The sequence below is a fragment of the Sturnira hondurensis genome, unplaced genomic scaffold (genome assembly GCF_014824575.4).
Source record: "Sturnira hondurensis isolate 20B ecotype Veracruz unplaced genomic scaffold, ASM1482457v3 Scaffold0003693, whole genome shotgun sequence".
In the NCBI taxonomy this organism is placed as follows: domain Eukaryota; kingdom Metazoa; phylum Chordata; class Mammalia; order Chiroptera; family Phyllostomidae; genus Sturnira; species Sturnira hondurensis.
In genome coordinates, this window is record NW_028076324.1 from 8619402 (window position 1) to 8638233 (window position 18832).

Here is an 18832-nt window from a genome sequence, read left to right on the forward strand (position 1 = left end):
GTGGATTGAGCGCTGGCCTGTGAACCAGAGGGTCATAGTTCAATTCCCAGTCAGGGCACATGCCTGGGTTGCGGGCCAGTTCCCAGCAGGAGACTCACGAGAAGCAACCACACATTGATATTTCTCTCTGTCTCTCTTTCCCTTCCCCTCTAGAGATAAATAAATAAAATCTTAAAATATATATATATATATATATTTGGTGTGCCATAGATGTTTAGGAATCGGTTTGTGTGTGCCATGAGATGAAGAAAGTTGAAACCGCTGCCCTAGGTAACTGCCAAGCAGTCTTGGTATAAGAACCAGAGTTCCCAGATGGTGAGGGGTGGGCAAACAGGCATATTGGGCCCCACCCTGCAAGTGGGGGTTCCTAATATGCCTGGGCTTGTGTGGGGACTGTGTCTGGTCCAACCCACACAAACCAGGATGCTTCCAGTAGGGGCTGGAGAAGCTGGATACCATGCATAAATACCCTTGTTAATAGACAGTGACTAGGGGTCACATTTCAAAGGTGATGACACGCAAGACCAGGAAAAGAACACAACGCTGAACGGAGGTTCCACCCTCTAGTTCCCAAGCAGTCTGGGCTGACTCAAGTGCTGCCCTGCGCTTAATGCGTCTAACTGATCAAGCAGCAGGGCCTCCAACTGCGGCGACCTGACGGGCACCAAACAGCCATGGTGTGGGCCTGAGAATCAAAGAGGGCCCACGACAGGGGACCTGAGGAATAGTCTATGGGATCTTCTGTCTAAGAGAAAACTACTGTCAAAGGTGTTCGCTTGGGGCTGTTCCAGATGGGGCAGAGCAAGATGTCAGAAGAATGCGCTGTATCTTAGGCCCACTGGGTTCCCACACGTCTGTGTGCTGACGGTACAGAAGATCTGAGGGTCACGGCTTCTTCACATCTGCCTTCCAAACCCCACGCATCTTCCTCTGCTTGTGGCCTTTAGCTCAGAACCGTAAACAGGATGATGGGATATGGTTCCCACCTCAGCCAGGCTGACCACACCATTCAGTGGCACCACCTGGACACCAGCTTTTATCTTCCTGCCACAAGTTCTCTTTTAACTCAATGCATCGATTCCAACCAAGACGAAAGACAACGAGCAGAGGTCAAATTGTGAACATAAGCAGATGGGACTGTGCTCTTCCAAGGTCTTTCCACAATCACTAACTTCTGTGAACAACACGGGTGTGGTGTCCACTAGGAACAAATGTGAAAGAGGCGTCTGAGGGGCAGCAGACGTGGAGGCAGCGGCAGCTCCAGGACCCACGCAGGGCGCCAGAGAGGAAACTTAGACACTACAGACCTCACATCATGATCACATACTAGGAACACAATGGAGAGTGAGCATAAAAAGAACTTCCATCTAAGATACATCATCACACACGAAAAAGGCAGAAAAACCACTTATCACCACTGAGTCAAAAGACATTATAGCAGAAGTGAGACAGGTTTTATATAACTTACAATTCATTAACGTCAAAGATAGCAAAATGTATGTAGTACAGATGAGGCAGACATGGAGGAGTATTCTGTCTTAAGCACTCATATGGTAACGTAAACTGGAAATTAACACACAGGGACCCCTCTTCAGGGTGAGGCACTTACAAGGAAAACCCTATTTCAACAAAAGGTTTCTGTATAGCCCTGAGTTTTCATGCACGACATGAGTGAAGATCTAAAAATTTCCCTCCTACTTTCCACTCATACGGTCTCTCTCCAGTGTTTCCTCACAGAGCTTTAAGGAAAAATAAATACAGTTCCTATATTCAGAGTTTCTACCCAGTGTGAGTCCCTCTGTGTCTTCGCAGGGACGCGTGATGCCGGAAGGCTTCGCCACACTTCTGACATTCGTCGGGTTTCTCGCCGGTGTGCATCCGTGCGTGCCTCTGCAGGGACGAGGGGCACCGGAACACCTTCCCACACTCCACACACTCGTAGGGCTTCTCTTCACTGTGTGTTCTCACGTGCTCCCGAAGGGACGAGGAGTAATCGAAGGCTTTCCCACACTGCACACACGCGTAGCGTTTCCTCCCACTGTGCGTTTTCACGTGCTTTCTAAAGTACTTGGGACAGCGGAAACTCCTCCCACACTCCTTACACGCATAGGGCTTCTCCCCGGTGTGCGTCCTCACGTGCGACTGCAGCGAGGACAGGTGCCGGAAGGCTCTGCCACACTGCCCACACTCATAAGGTCTGTCTCCCGTGTGCGTCCTCCCGTGTTCTCGCAGGTAGGAGTAAAATCGGAAGGCTTTTCCGCAGTGCTCACACGCGTAGGGTTTCTCCCCCGTGTGCGTCCTCATGTGTTCTCGCAGGTAGGAGTTACAGCTGAAGCCTTTCCCACATGCCTTACACGCATAGGGCTTCTCCCCAGTGTGCGTTCTTGCATGCCGTCTAAGGTGGCGGTTTCTCCCCCGTGTGCGTCCTCATGTGTTCTCGCAGGTAGGAGTTACAGCTGAAGCCTTTCCCACATGCCTTACACGCATAGGGCTTCTCCCCAGTGTGCGTTCTTGCATGCCGTCTAAGGTGGCACTCGAACATAAAGGCTTTTCCACACACTTTACATGAGTGGATTTTCTGTCCACAGTGACCTCTCACGTGTCCCTGAAAGGAGGAGAGGCGAGTGAAGGCTTTTCCACATTTCTGACACTCGGTGGGGTTTGTATTACTGAGGCTCTTCACGTGTCTCTCAGATGCTCTCCCAGTGTCCCGACAGTGACAGGGTTTGTCCACACGCTCTGGTTCCACGTGAGGGGCTGCACACGAGACACTCGTGCAGGATCGTCCACATTCCTCACAGGGATGAGGTTCGTGTCCAGTGGGAGACCTTGGCTGACTCGAGCGGGCTTTTCCACACTTAGCGCACTCATGGGGTTTAACTCCGGGTGGGTGTCCCTCCTCCACAGGAAGATCTGTGACGGGGTTCGGGGTGTGTCCACATGGACGAGCTCCACCCCTCTCACAGGGAGCCTCCAGCACGTGACTTCTGTTCGAAAGAAATAGCTCATTACTAGGAATATAATTATAAGGAATTTCTCTATTCATAGTTTACAGATGGTTGTTAATGATTACAGCGAGTATGTATTTACCATTTGGAACAAACGGGTATGCTCTCTGCACTGCCTGCACTGTTGCACTGTGGAGCAAGCTTGATGTTCTGGCTGAGCTCGAACAGAGCAGTAACATTAGTTCAGTGCTTCTTACAAGTGGGGTTTCCTGATCATTGTTTCCAACCGAATTCTGCACAGACACCCGGCATCTCCATCACGTTTATGAAAATGTTGTCAGGTGGTCATTCTCTGAGTGCACCATTGCTCAGCTACAGCTATGCTCCTTCTTTAATTTCAAGTTAGTCTAATGCTCAGCTGCCGAGCCCCCTCCTCCCGCAGGAGTACTGCTCACCTCAAACGCCTCTCCTGGGTTTGGGGCTGGTCTCCAACGTCGTGAAATGTCCAGTGTTCTCCAGAAAGAGAGCAGGAATCGTTCCCTGTGAATCTGACTATGTTGTCTTCGCTGGATATTTCAGTCTCCAGGGTTTCCCACCCAGGGCTTGATCCACTGGTTATGGCTTGCGTGCAAGAAGCTGCAACACAGGGTGGCACACAGGTATGTCACAAGGTGTTGCACTTTGCTTGATTGTGCTGTGCAGATACCACCTTTTCTACAAATTGAAGGGAAGCCCCTCCACCAGCAAAAAGACTGTGACTCGCTGAAGGCTCAGATAATGGTTAGCATTTGGTAGCAATAAAGTATTTTTGGCTGAGGCATGTAGGTTTTTATAAGACATAATGCCACTGTACACTTAACAGATTACAGTATAGTACAAATTTAACTTTTATAGACACTGTGAAACCGAAATATTTGTGGGATACTGGATTTCTTGCAGTGGTCTGGAACCAAATCTGCAATCTCTCTGACGTATGTAATTTAATTTCCTGGGGAGATAAGAAAATAGACCCCATGTAAATTTACTTCCATGTACTGATCCCACAATGTGTAAACAAGTTCTATAAGGAAGAATGGATATGTAAATAAAGAAATAACCTGAGACCTCAGCTATTTGAGACTTTGGCAATATTAAGGAAAATGGGTCAAAATGGCAGCTTGTTCACTAAGAAGTACTTCAAAAGAAATGGAAACTGATTTTTTTAATCCTCACCTGAGGATATGTTGTTTTTTTTTCAAAGATTTTATTTATTTATCTTTAGAGGGGAAGAGAAGGAGAGAAATATCAATGTATGGTTGCCTCTTGTGAGTCTCCCGCTGGGAACTAACTGGTCTGCAACCCAGGCATGTGCCCTGACTGGGAATTGAACCGCGATCGTGTGGTTTGCAGGCCTGCGCTCAATCCACTGAGCTACCCCAGCCAGGGCGAGGATATATTTTTACTTTTTTTAAAGAGAGAGAAGGTAGGGGAAGAGAGAGAAACAATGAAGGGAGAGACAAACATTAATTGGTTGACTCGGTGTGCATCCTAACTGGGGATTCAACCCACAACCTGGGTATGTACCCTGATCTGGAATTAAACCCGCAGCCTTTTGGTGTTCGGGACAATGCCCCCACCAACTGAGCCGCCTGGCCAGGGCCATGGAGCCTGAATTCCAGGTGAGTATCATCACTGAAGCAACACTGGAAGGAAATGGGCAAAATGCATGTGCCCAAATGCTCCCCTTACAAAAGGAGATACAAAAAGTCTAACCAAGGGAGTGTGGGTGGATGAAAAGTCCAAGAGGGAGGACAGGTAAGTGACAAGTGTCACCCTTTTCAAACACAGCCTGAGTCGTGTTTCTAACGGGTATGTCCCAAGATCAGTCCCTTGTCTGGAACCTGTTCCCCCGGGGTCGGTGCTCTCCAGGTGCTCACGGCCCCAGGAGGAGCAGTCCTCAGTCCCCGTGCCGCCAGGAGGGCAGAGAATGTCGGGTGCTGCCCTGCTCCTAGAGAAAAGCTCATCACAAGCAAGGATGGAGGGCAACAAACATTCCAGGAGATGGGCCAATACTATGATTTTCAAGGCTCTTAATGATGGGTAAGTATGGGTTTATTTTGCAGCAAGATCCCCATGTCAAACGTGTACTAACCGCAGTACAATGTTCTCCAGGTGAAAACCGTAAGGCTGCTCCTACTGCCCCACAACAAACTGGAGAAACTATGGCCACACCTATAAAATTAACGAACCTCAAACTTTTATTCAAGAGAAAGAAAAAGTCAATTTAATACATGAAACTTTATCATGGAAAAGCCATTTGACTCTAGGTAGGGTCCACGAATCCTTGAATTTGTGTCTGTCCTTTTTTCAACATATTTGGCTCCAATAAGAAATAAAAATTGTAAGAAATGCATCTTCCCTAAAGTCTAAGGGAAGAGATGATCCTTACCCATGAAGGCCAGGTTCCTGAAGGTCTCCAGCATCACGTCTCTGTACAGCTTCCTCTGAGCAGCATCCAGCAAAGCCCACTCCTCCTGAGTGAAGTTCACAGCCACATCCGCAAAGACCACTGAGTTCTGGAACATCCCATATATTCTGTTTCAACAAGGCACCACTTCACCAGCACGTGGGGGAGGATGGGCAGGCTGACAGTCAGGGACCAGGACTCAATTCCTAGGACACCTGAGCTCACGTTCTCATGGGAAATGACAATAAGCAAGCAGACCAAACAGCACACTCAGTGATGGCAAGTGTTTGGAACCTTGAAGCAAAGTGCAACAAGTGATACAAATTTATATACACACAATCAAAAAGAATGATTTCTAATGAGATAGAGCAGATTCTGCGGTAAGCTAAAGACTGAAAAATAAACCTATGGTTTGGATAACGTGGAAATGGATACCTGGTTTGCTCACAGGTTATTTCCTTGTGAACTTCAAGACCTTAAACCAGGACGTCAGCCCATCGTGAATACTGTGATTTCTAGTGCTGCTTGCCCTCACAGTTCTCACCTCAGGTGCCAACAGAGTCTGGGAACCTGGTCTAGTTCTCTCCTATCTGACAAAGATAGACACATGACCCCTTCCGGGATGAGGTGGACACTGTGGTCACTGACATAGCCAGGGCCCAGAGCTTGGAACACCTGCTGGGTAAGCGGAGGGTCAAGTTCCTAAAGATTCAGACAAGCCAGCAGAGCTTCTCCGGTGAACAACGGAGGGCCTGCATTTAAGGACAATGGCCACTCAAAGAAGAATCACTGAGGGGTCCGAAGGTAAGCGAGCCAAGTGTCACTTTAAAGGAGAGAAAATAACGAGTAACCTAATTGCTACTTCTGACGCAGTGTCAAATGACACTGAATTCATGAAATAAACAGCCAGCAATTATAAAAAGAATCAGAGATGGTTGAAGATACAAATATATTCTAAAAATTTAAAGGAAAAAACCCCCAAAACATCAATTACAGCAAAAACGATGCCACCTCAACTGAGGCTGCAACTAGGCTTTGCTAACCACACACCTGGTATGAGCCTTCTATTCTAAATATATTCACAAAAACTCATATAAGAGCAATAAAAATATAAATAAATAAAGACAAATAATACAACTGAAAAATGGACAAAGAATGTAAGCAGATATCTTCCCAAAGAAGAAATACAAATGGCCAATCAGCACATGGAAGATGCTAGACTTTAGTCATCAGGAAAATGAAAATCAAAACTACAATGGATAGCCCAGGCTGGTGGTGTGGCTCAATGGATTGAGTGCCAGCCTGTGAATCAAAGGGTCTCCAGTTTGATTCTCAGTCAGGGCACATGCCTGGGTTGCAGGCCAGTTCCCAGAAGGGGATGCGTGAGAGGCAACCAGACATTGATGTTTCCCTCTCTCCTTCCCTTCCCCTCTAAAGATAAATAAAACAATTAAAAAAAAATCCTACAGAGGATAGCAGCTCACCCCACTGGGGGCGCTGCGGAGCCAGACAAGTGCTGGCGAGGATATGCGGAATCCTCGCGCCCGGCTTACAGGAAGTAAAGTGTTAAAGCCACTTCGGAAGACAGCCTGGCCGGTCCTTAAAATGCGGAGCATGGTTCTCACCTGACACAGTAACTCTACTTTTAGGTGTCTACGTGCTCAGGACATCAACACAAAAACAAACACACGTGATTCGCAATAGCCAAAAACTGGAAAGAATGCCACAGTCCATCAGGTGACTAGGACAAGCAAAATGTGGGACTATTCATGCAATGGAGTATGTTTGGCAACAAGAGGAATGAAGTTCTGATTCATGGCACAAAATCAATGATCCATAAATACATTATTACCAGACAGACATCACAAAGACCACAGACAGTGTTGTATCACGTACAGGAGCCAACCTACAGAGAAGAAAATAGACGGAGCATCACTGGGTGGGGGACAGACTGGATGCTGAGTAACAATCAGTAGACACATGGTTTCTTTTTAGGGCAATAAAAATGTTTCAAATGAGAATATGGCAATAGCGGTGCCATTCTGTAAATGAACGAGAAACAGTTATGTCAAACAGGTAAACTTTATGGTATTTAAATTCTATCTCAATTGATGCTGTTGAAAAATAGGTTTGACAAGCTAAAAACATATTCTTCCTAAGTTAATGGCAATTTTCTTCAAAAACAATAGAACTTGAGAATACAAAAGAAAGTCTGAAAAGAAGAAATTCAATTCTAGTAACATTAAGAGTACATTCCCAGCCCTGACCGGTGTGGCTCAGTTGGCTGGGCATTGACCCGCAAAGGGAAATGTCTCCGGGTCAGGGCTCATGCCCAGGTTGTGGGTTCGGTCACCAGCTGAGGCATATGAGAGGCAACCAATTGATGTTTCTCTCTCACATCATTGTTTCTTTCCTTCTCTTCCTCCCTCCCTCCCTCTTCCCCTCTCTAAAAAGATAAATAGATAAAATATATTTTTTTAAAGGGTTCATTTACCAGGACAGAATAAAGACAGTGAAAGATAAACCACGCTTGAGAAAATGTGGACAGTACCCACACATGACGGGATTCCTGCCCAGAGTGTCTAGAAACCATTAGACACCAATAAACTAGAAAGGAATAAAATGCGACCAAATGACTGAAAACTGTTTCACAGAAGGTGAAACACCACATGCTCAGCCTCAGTGGTGATCAGTAAAAAACATGTCACCAGGAGATTCTGGGTCATACATTTTTGATAAACAAAAATGAACTTAGGTAACATAAGTGGTGGACACAAGAACAAAAGGTATGGCGGGGACGGGGGGGTTGTCAATTCATATGCTCCGTCATCACTTCTTGGGAAATTTAAACTTATCCATAAGTATGACCCCACGATTTGTCTCCAGAAGTGTAGAAACTGCAGCTGCAATGTCCATTTGGAGACGAAACCCAGAATGCCTGCGGTAAATTTGCTGACTAGCCAAAAATACACTTAGAAAAACCCCAACCACAGTGGAATGGATGAGAAAACTGGGGACCCAGCCTGACACGAGTGCATGTCAAACAGACAAGGGCTAGGCATCACGGAGAAGCCTCTGCGTGACAGTGACGGTGAGCTAATGTTAACATTCACTCATTGGGAATCTAAGGGGCAAAAATCAAACAACACACTGCTTGGGGATGAATAAGAACGGGTAAAGGTACAAAGAATGACACCGACTGAGGAGGGCAGTCACCCTGGCAGTGGGAGCACCATGAGACACAGCAGAAGCACGTGGAGGCTGGGGTGCCAACAGCTGCCCAGCACCTAGCTCCTCACCTTGGCAGTGAGTGCACAGCTGTTTGCGTCACTGTTCATCTCATTGTGAAATTCAAGCCAACATTTTACATACAGCCCCAGGGCATCCACACTACACCTCAGGGCAAACCTCTCCAGCCCTTGTGCAGGGGCGGGGAGAGGGGGCGGTGTCTCCCCAGGTTCTGCGGCTTCTCTGGCCACCCACTGCTCCTTTCAGGTGGTTCTGGGAGCTGGATGCCACCTCTAGCGGGAGGCGCCCAGCAGGGGCCCGCTGCACTTTCCCTCATCTCCTCCACGGGAGCAGCTTTGGGAGTAGCTTGTTCCCACCCAGGTGAAACACCCGATTCAAGCACCGTGGTCGTTTGAATGAGAGAAGGACCCCTGTCCCATAGTGTGAATGAGACCCCACAGAATCACTGCCCCCACCCGTGTTTCAGGATAAACCAGGAAGGGAAATGCTAGGTCACTGTATGGATTCAAGTAACTGGAAACTGAGTATCTCTTTCAGAAAACAAGTGTCGGTTTATTATTATCATCATGATAACAAATTAGAAGTTGATCAATCAGAACTGACCACATCTGCTGAAAACTGAGGCTGGAAAAATGGAAAGCTTCATGCAGAGCTGGGCACAGAAGGGGCTGGGATGCTCACAAGTGTCCAATGACAGTCTCATACCCTCCTTGAGCCCTGTGCTCCTAGAAACATTGCTGGAAGTAAAAGGAACTCTCCATCCGTTTGTTCTGGAGAAAGGCACTCTGCAGGAAGCCCCTCCCTTTGTTTACTCAAGACAAGGCTGGACCCGGATCCCACAAAATCCCAGTTCGGTGTCTCATCATTGACTAGGTAAACTGCTCATCACCACCGACCAAGCACAGCAAATGCTTGTTGGCCAGACTTGGTCCAGCCTCCCCAATGCTACCAGACAGCTGAACTTTGACCCACCTTCATCCAGCCAGGGGACACCCCTTACTAACACACCGACCTGGGGACCTGCCATCCCCACCACACCTGGCACTCCCTAGCTTTGCGGACTCCTCTCTGTAAAAGCAAAACAACTCCTTTCGTGACACTTGGAGAGCCTGTGATGAGAGCATCCTCCCCGCTGCACAGCTCCCGTTCTGCGTCCTGCGTGCGACGGCCCCTCCTCCCCATCCTTTCGCAGACTCTTAAATGAAAGTCTCTCCTTGAAGAGCTTGGATGTTTCCTATCTCACAGCCTTGTCTGAATAATCACAAATTCCCATTTTTTAAATCCAAGATTTAGGCAGCCTTCTGTCCTCCCCACAGCACCTCGAGCTTGGACCCCTTCCTCCACGTGTCCCTGCTGCCCCCTCTCCTCCGGAACAAGCACTAAGTTGCTGACCTGAGCTGAGAATTCACTCAATATGTGGAGGACAGTCCTATCCCACAGTCCCCAGAAAAGACTGGGCCCAGAGCACACCTGTCTTGGGCCAGCCTACAGTGTGTGGCGTCTTTTTTTCTTTCTATTTCTTAGTTATTAATTTTAGAGCGATAGGAAGGGAGAGAGAGAGAAACATCAACCGGTTCCACCCATTTATGCATTCATTGGTTGATTCTTGTATGTGCCCTGACTGGCGATTGAACCTGCAACCTTGATATATCGGGACTACACTCCAAGCCACTGACCCACTTGGCCAGGGCAGTGCACAGGAAAGATGAGGCCCAGGTGATTTTGAGAGTACATTTTTAAAGCTGGGGACAGTGAAACAAGGACTTAGGATAGAAGCAGCGACAGGAGAGATCCTAGGTGGGGCTGCTTTGGCTCTCTAGAAATGTTATAGGCAAGGAATGTGCCTGGACAGTGCTGCTTTGATGGCTACCCTGAAGTTTAGGACATGCACACCCCTAGGTGAAGAAGTGGAAGGGAGGAAAAGTTGTGGCCTTCCGAGGACTGGCACCAGGACTTCGCTTTGAGGGCTTTTAAAGGCTGGGCGTTTAGGAGAGGATCTCAACAGAATATCTAACAGCCTTTCAGGATCGTGGTCTCTACTGATTGGTCAGCTCTAGGGCAGGGGGGTCATTAGTCATTCAGCCGGTCCTGGCATAGCCTGCCTGGTTTGGCTACTATTCTGGTCCTCTAGCTGAAATACTTTAGGGAGTTAAGGGGAGGGTGGGGGGCAGGTCTAAACTGCATGAACTGCGATCCACCAGGGGAACAAAGGCCACCCAGACTGTCAATTTTGCTAGGAACCCAGGGCTTTCCACTCTGCTTACCTTTTGTATCTGTTTGTTCAGCTGTCTGTTGCCCAATTTCACTTGCCAAGGAATTTTCCTAGATTGTTACTGTGGTGCCTTAGCACCACCTTCCTGCTCACCCTCTTCACCCAGACAGGCACTTCTCTGTCTGATGTGAAATGCTGGCGTAGCTCTATGATAGGAGCCTCGTCCCTGCTCTACAGGATCCCCCATCAGCACCCAATCGGTGGTGATCCGGTCCCTCATCGGCCCCAAAACCCAGCGGCAGACGTGGGTGAAGACCCCGGGGACCCCACATAGTAACAGGACACCAGGAACCCACTCCCTGCGGAGGAAAGAGATTCGGGTCTGGATTTCTCGGGGTGGGGGAAGACGGAGGAGAGGGACGTGGGAGGCCAGACCCGCAGCCATTTCCAGTCGGTTCTGGCCAGTGGAACCAGTCCCTTCTGGTCTCAAGTTGGACACCAAGAATTCACCATCCGGAGGCCAAGTGTGGGCTTCTGGGCACTCCCCGCTTCTACTTCTCCAGGGCTGCGGACAGGATGAGCCAGACAAGTGGGGCCACAACCGAACAAGCGTTAGGGGTCCCCAAAACAATGATCATGTGGGCTTCGAAAGCACCGCCTCCAAGCCTGATTGAGTGGCACTCAAAGGTCCCGCGTTGCGATTGGACCATGACCTCTGATTGGCTATATCTGGGGCACACATAAAAACCCTGGTTGGACAGAAGGCCAGATCCTCCCGACAGAGTTTCCAGCCCTGCCCTATAACACGATCACATTCCGGCCCTACACTGTCTCCCCTGATTGGACAGTTACAGTCCCTGGGCCTGAGTGAGGCATAGAGACAGAGGTCGCGCAGAGACAGAGGTCACGTGGAGAAATCCCGAGGGAAGCTGATTCAGGGCGTCACCTCTACCCTGCAACAGGCGGATGTTAGAAAGGTGCAGAAGAAAACCCGTTCAGGGTGCTGGTGACTCCCCATCAACCCGCAGGCCAGTGGCTTCTCCGGATTTGGGAAGTTCTGACTCACTTTTCCCTCAGATGGCCACTAGTCCAGAACGAGACAGGGGAAAACAGGAGGGCCCGATGCATTCGGGGTCAGGGGTGGGCCAGGTGGCATGATCACCACGGATCTGTTCCCTTCATAAATTCTCACCAGTGGTGCAGGATACAGCAAGGGAAAACATTCTAGGGCACCTTTTATGGTTTTAAATAATTGGAAACTGCTTATCTCTTTCAGAGAACATCAGTTCACTATTAAACTCATGATAAATTGCAAATCAGTAAATCAGAATAGAACATGTCTGGCCTTTATAGGTCACGTATTTGAAGAATGTGCATAATTCCGACTATTTGGTTTTAACATGAAGCAGAACAGGATCAGAGTGTCGCCAACGCTGCACCTCGTACGGAAGAATCACTATTATTTTAATGACTTCATGAATACATCTCATCTCACTTTAACGCGTGAAAGTTTCTGCATTTTCCCCACAACAGCAGGGGGACGTTCCTAAGACACTTCCCTGGAGGCATTTCCAGGGGGCCAGGACCACTCGACTCACCGCTGAGGGCGGACACTGAGGTCGGGACCCAGAGGACGCGTACATGGGGAGCTCCTTGGACAGGACGCCAAGTTCACACCCCGCGGCTGAGGGCCCAGACTCCCGTCGGGATGTCGGGAAGAGGGAGGCGCGATGCGCGCTCACGGCCCATTCCAGCCGAACAGAACCAGCCCTCCCCGCTCTCCGGTCGCACCGCGCACTCACCATCTCCAGGCCGCTCGGGAAACGACGCCCAGCAGCTCCGCGACTGCCGCAGGTGAGAGCGACGGTGACGGATCCCCTGAGATAGCGCGTGGAACACGCACTGTAGCGCGACTGCGAATGAGAGCGAAGACGGACGACTGATGAGCGGAAGCAGAGGTCACGTGGCCGAGGAAGGCGGAAGTGTGTGTTTTTTGACTTTGGTGCATTTCTGCCACCCTTCTCCCCAGAGCTGACCGTCCGGAAGGTCACTTAAGAGTCGCGCGCGCTCCTGAACTGGCGAGGTAGCGCCCGCCCAAGCTCCTCGGCACTTTCTTGTCCTTTGGCTGGACCAGGAAGTCCTGAGTCAGTTTCCCAGCCGAGCACCACTTTTGCGGAACTACAACAGGCTATCTCTGCGGCCAAGGTCAGCCCGTGGGGCTACAAGAGCAATGTGGATATTTGACCCTTGTTCAAGAGTGAAGAGTTTCAAGTGTGACCTTTGACACCAGCACGTCCTCCCTCCTTCCCACCCCCACATTAAGGGTTGAGGTCGGCAACGAGAGGTCCGGGATCCTTGATCCATGGAAAGTGGGAGCCCGCCGCCTGCCATCCATTACACAAGCACAAGATGTGCAATGTTAGAATTCAGGTGTGCGTTTGCACTGGAAGGAAATTTATGTCAAATCAGGTTTCCAGTCAGTCCCTGTGAATTTTGAAATGTAAAAGGCTGTATTAAGATTGCTTAGTGACGTTGTACAGCTTTGTGAGACTACCAAAAACCACGGAGTTTTACACTTAAAAGTATGCGTGTGAATTGAGTCTCCATTTTTAAGAAAAACGTGAAGTCGTTAATAGGCAAGGTAAACACTGTCTTCTGGCCACCACTAACATACTTTCTGTCTCTAGAGTTGCCTATTCTGAATGTCTTCTATAAATGGAATCATACACCGTATGGCCTGTGGTGTCTGGCTTCTTTCACTAAGCATCATCAGCCTTTCAAGGTTCATTCAGGTTGCTCGAGTGTCAGGGCTTTGTTCCTTTTTGTGGCTGATCAGCATTGTAGTCTATGCATATGCTACACTTTGTTTATTCCTTCAGCCACTGATGGACACTTGGAACATGCGCACCCTTTGGCGCTTTTGAATAGTGCTACAGTGAACATCCACACACACACGTTTGAGTACCTGTTTCAGTACAGGGAGGAGGGTAGATTTGGATCCTAGGTGCCTGTAAGTGTAACTGTGAGGAGCCATCGAGCTCTTTTCCACCGTGGCAGCACCATTTCATGTCCGCACCAGCTATGGACAAGGTCCAAAACTCTCCACATCTGGGACAACACTTGTTTCTGATGTTTGGACTGTAGCCATCCTATTGGGTGTGAAGTGGTACCTCCTTGTGGTTTTGATTCATATTTTCCTGATGGTTAATGATATTTTCATGTGTTTCTTGTTCATGGATATTTCACCTTGGAAAGATGTCTATGTCAGCCCTTTGCCCATTTTTTAATTGGGTTGTTTTTATTTTTGCTATTGAGATGGAAGGATTCTTTGTGTATTCTGGGTAGTAAACCTTATCATGATTTACAAATATGTTCATTTATACTCTGGTTTCCCTTCAGACCATATAAATCTTGTGTGTTTTACAAATATGTTCATTCATAGTGGGTGTCTTTTTTACTCTTTTAATAGTATCAATGCACAGAACTTTTTTTGTAAAGACCAATTTATATTTTCTTGTGTTACTTGTGCTTCTGGTGTCATGTTTAAGAAGCATTTACCAAACCGAAGTTCACGCTGTGTTTCCTTCATTGCCGGGTAACCCAGGACCACCTGCTGCTGGTGGGGGTGAGAATTCTAGCAGAGCCACTTTCAAGCCCTGGAACTGGGAAGAAGCCTGATAAAACACATATCCCCAGTTTTTTAATGTGAAAAGCCATAATGTTTAAGGTAACAAAGCTCCCACTTCAAGTTATAATGGTCCAATATGTCAATGTACTTGTACTTCTGTACTTTCGTAGTTTTGTTACCAACGTAAAAGTTATTTTTTTAAGATTTTATTTATTTCTAGAGAGAGGGCAAGAGAGGGAGAAAAACATCGATGTAAGAGACTGATTGCCTCTAATACCAGCCCCTGACTGGGGCTGGTGACCTTTTGCTTTGAGGGATGATGCCCAACCAACAGAGCCATACTACTCAGGGCCATTAATATTTTGATCAGGTTGAGAAAAGCCCCTTCACCTCATTATTTAGAAAAGCATGGCTATTACTGAACATTTGTTCGTACTTGAATCACTTCAGTTTTACTTTTGCACATGTTATAAGTTATTCAACTCCTTTCTATACATACTAATTAGAAGAATTTTATATTAAGTTGATATCCTAAGTTAAGTCATTTTTTCCCTGCTGGTTACCCTTATATGCTTTCAAGGTTCTATAGGGTTCTCTGCACACAACTGTTTCGGCTCTGAAACAAGTCTCTTTCTTCTTCCTTTCCTAACTGATACCTGTTTCTCATGGCGCCGACGCAGATGCCTAGTCAACCAACCGCTGCAGGGGACTGGAGCGATGTGTATTCTTGTTTTGTGCATAATTTTATTGAACAAGAGAATACTGAATATTCTCATTCAATATTATGTTCTTCCATAAACATGTTTTTGAAGAGAGCCTTCAGAAAATTTTGAATGTTTTCATCGATCCCTAAATTACCAATAAATTTGTCATAGATGAATATTGAATAGTATAAAATTATTTTTATCCATCTATGGAGATAATTAGAGATAGGTTTTTTAAATATGGGACCATAACATTTTACTGTAAAGTATACATGCAGAAAAATGCATAAAACTCTGTCTTTAATCCTCACCTGAGGACATGTTTATTGGTTCTAGAGAGAGAGGAAGGGGAGAGAGGCAGCTGGGAGGGAGCATCAACTCGAGAAAGAAACGCTGATTGGCTGCCTCCCACTTGTGCCCAGGCAGGACCAAACCCCCAACACAGGTGTGTGCCCTGTCCAGGAATTGAACCCGCAACCTTTTTGGTGCACTTGCCACTGGGTGGCCGAAACTATGGAAATGTATGGAAACAATGGAAACAATGCTCTCACCAACTGAGCCACCTGGCCAGGGTCATAAGACATCTATATGACAAAACTATTACAAAATAAACATCCATGACATCATATCTATACAAGACAGCAAGGCTACGCCACCCCACATCCCACTGGCTGATGCCCTGTCAGAAGCCCCACCCTGCCCTCTCAAAGTCACCAACATCCCAAACTAATACAAGATAATTCCTTTCCCCCTAGGTGGCGTGGCTCAGTGGATTGAGTGCTAGCCTGCAAACCAAAAGGTTACTGGTTGGATTCCCAGTCAGAGCACGTGTCTGGGTTGTGGGCCAGGTCCCCAGTTGGGGACATGCAAGAGGCAACCACACATTGATGTTTCTCTCCCTCTCTTCCTCCCTTCCCCTCTCTCTAAAAATTGATAAAATCTGTTTTAAAAGAAGATAATTTCCTTTTGTTTCTGTATACTTTTGTCACCTGTATAGGCAATACTTTCCATTTTATATTGCATGTAAATAGAATCACACAGTATATTCTATTTTATATCAAATGTCTTTTGTTCAGAAATGTTTAGTCTTCCAGAGCTTCGCCCTTTATTCATGTTCATTTATCTATTTTCACCCTTGGAGGATTTTACCTTTTTCGTGTATTGATTCAACTGCCAATGGCTATTTTGGCAGTTTTACAGTTTTGCTATTGGAATAGTGTTTCTAATGATAATAAAGTTCTTTTTAAATGTTTTTTTTTAATTGTAGTAAAATCCAGTAACATTCTTACACCTTTATCTTCTGCGTCAGTTTGTCCTACTCTCACCCCCACCCCACATACTGCAGGCCGGACCGCAGGCTGCACCAAGTGCGGCTCCAGGGGCGTACGTCTCAGTGGAGGGCAACTCCGTGGGCCCTTTGTTCCTGCACAAAAGAATGGGGTCACCCTTGACGACTCCTCTCCCGACACCTCCAGTCCATCAAGAAATTCTGATGGCTTTGAACTTAAAGTTAGATTCATGAGAATATCATCCATCCTCAAGGTAACTGAGGGGTCTTGGGGAGCTGCCCACCAGGTTGCGTTCGGGCTCCATGTCACTCACCACCAAAGCCAGTCTAGCAGGGCCACCGGTGCCCCACAGCTCAATGTGCCCCTCCACCCTCCCCAGCGCCGTCCTGCCACTTCTGCTGCCCTTGCTCCGCTCGCATTCTGCTCCAGGCACACTGGCCTCTGGTTGTCCTTCCCAAATACCCTTGGGAAACGGATTAGTTTGCTTGGGGTGCCAGGACAAAGTGCTACGACTGGGTGGCTGAAACAATGGAAATTTATCTTCTTACCATTTAGAAACGTAGAAGTTTGAAATCAAGCTGGTGGCAGAATTGGTTCCTGCTGGAGGCTGTGGGGGAGAATGTGACCCAGGCCTCTCTCCCGATCCCCGCAGTCGCTACAGTCCTTTGCATCCTGGGCCTGTAGACAGATTGCACGAACCTCTGCTTATGTCTTCACGTGGAGCAAATGTGTCTGTCTGCTCTGGGTCCAAATTTTCTCTTTTATAAGGAAACCCACTACTGGATTAAGACAGACTCTAAATCAGTATGACCTTATCTTGATTATATCTGCAAAGCCTTTTCTTCCCAAATAAGGTCATATTCTGATGTTCCAAGTAGATACGAAATTTGGGGGAACACTGCTGAACCCAGTATATAGATATATGTGTACTTGTATATATTTTATAAATGATTTCAGTATCAGCTTTCAGTGTTATCTGAAATAATTATTTTACTTTTCTGCTTAACTAATCTTTGGATATATATATATATATATGAAATATATAAAATGTATATCCATATCCTCATCTTTCAAAGTGCTGCATATTTCTGTGCTACTGTGAAAAGTCAATAAAAACTACAGGTAGATATGGTTATTCATTGTGGGTAAGGCTGGGAGCGCTCTTTCCCTGAGTCCCTGTCATTATCATCCATGTTAGGATTCAGCAGTGGCCTCATTTGCATGATGTTGGGTGGGTACTGGGGAGGAAGCCGCTATTCTCGGGGTTTGGAGCCACCGTACAGACGGCCAGAACAATGCATCAGGCTTCTTGGGCACCAGCCTGCAGCTTGCTTTTCTGATAACCAGCCTGGGCAGTCAAGCATGCACCCAATCCAAACACCAACTTTTTCATTTTTTTAGAGGCCTTGGCTTCCACATATGAGCTCCCTGAGCTCCCCACTCAGGACCAGAGTCTATAGTCCTGAGTGTACAGGTTTGGGTTTTCCAGCAAGCCCGAGTGTGCCCACCAGGCCAGGATTTGGGCTGTCACGGTTGTGGATTCTCTGATGCTTTGACTTTCCTCTTCTCTAGGTCTTGCCATGTTTATATAAGGCTTCATTTCTGTAGTGAACACTCACTCTGTTCACAGTCTCATAGGGTCTGGGATCCTGGCTCTGTCTCGGCTGATATGATGGTGTGGATGACAGTCTGTAGGACTTGGTTTCTCTGCAGCAGCATTTTTTTAAAAATATATTTTATTGATTATACCATTACAGTTGTTCTATTCCCCCCCTTCAATCCCCTCCACCCCCACCCTCCCTCCCCCACCATTCTCCCCCCCTGAGTTTATAACCACGTGTCTCAAGTTCTTTGGATTCTATATTTCCCCCACTATTCTTGCCCTCCCCCCTATCTATTTTCTACCTACCATCTATGCTATTTTCTGTGCCTTCTCCCCGCTTCTCCTCCTCCCACTCCCCTGTTTCTAACCCTCCATGTGTTCTTCATTTCTATGGTTCCACTCCTGATCTAGCTGTCCTCTTGGTTTGCTTTTGTTTTAGGTGTGGTTGTTAATAACTGTGTGTTTGCTGTCCTTTCACTGTTCATATTTTTCATCTTCTTTTTCTTATATAAGTCCCTTTAGCATTTCATATAATAAGGGTTTGTTGATGATGAACTCCTTGAACTTGACCTTATCTGAGAAGCACTTTATCTGTCCTTCCATTCTAAATGAAAGTTTTGCTGGATAAAGCAATCTTGGCTGTAGGTCTTTGGATTTCATGACTTGGAATACTTCTTTCCAGCCCCTTCTTGCCTGTAAGGTCTCTTTTGAGAAATCCGCTGACAGTCTGATGGGTACTCCTTTGTAGGTGAC

General features: G+C 47.1%; 1 protein-coding gene across 1 annotated transcript; it reads right to left on the reverse strand.

Annotated features, from left to right (window-relative positions):
* Positions 1–1428: 1428 nt before the first annotated feature.
* Positions 1429–12805, reverse strand: LOC118984468 (zinc finger protein 77-like; the record flags this gene model as incomplete). Its single annotated transcript, XM_037042476.1, is given in 4 exon segments — positions 1429–2407; positions 2409–2987; positions 3404–3584; positions 12658–12805. Coding segments are annotated over 4 exon segments (1536 nt in total), but the record flags the coding sequence as incomplete, so codon positions are not given.
* Between the last annotated feature and the right edge of the window lie 6027 nt (positions 12806–18832).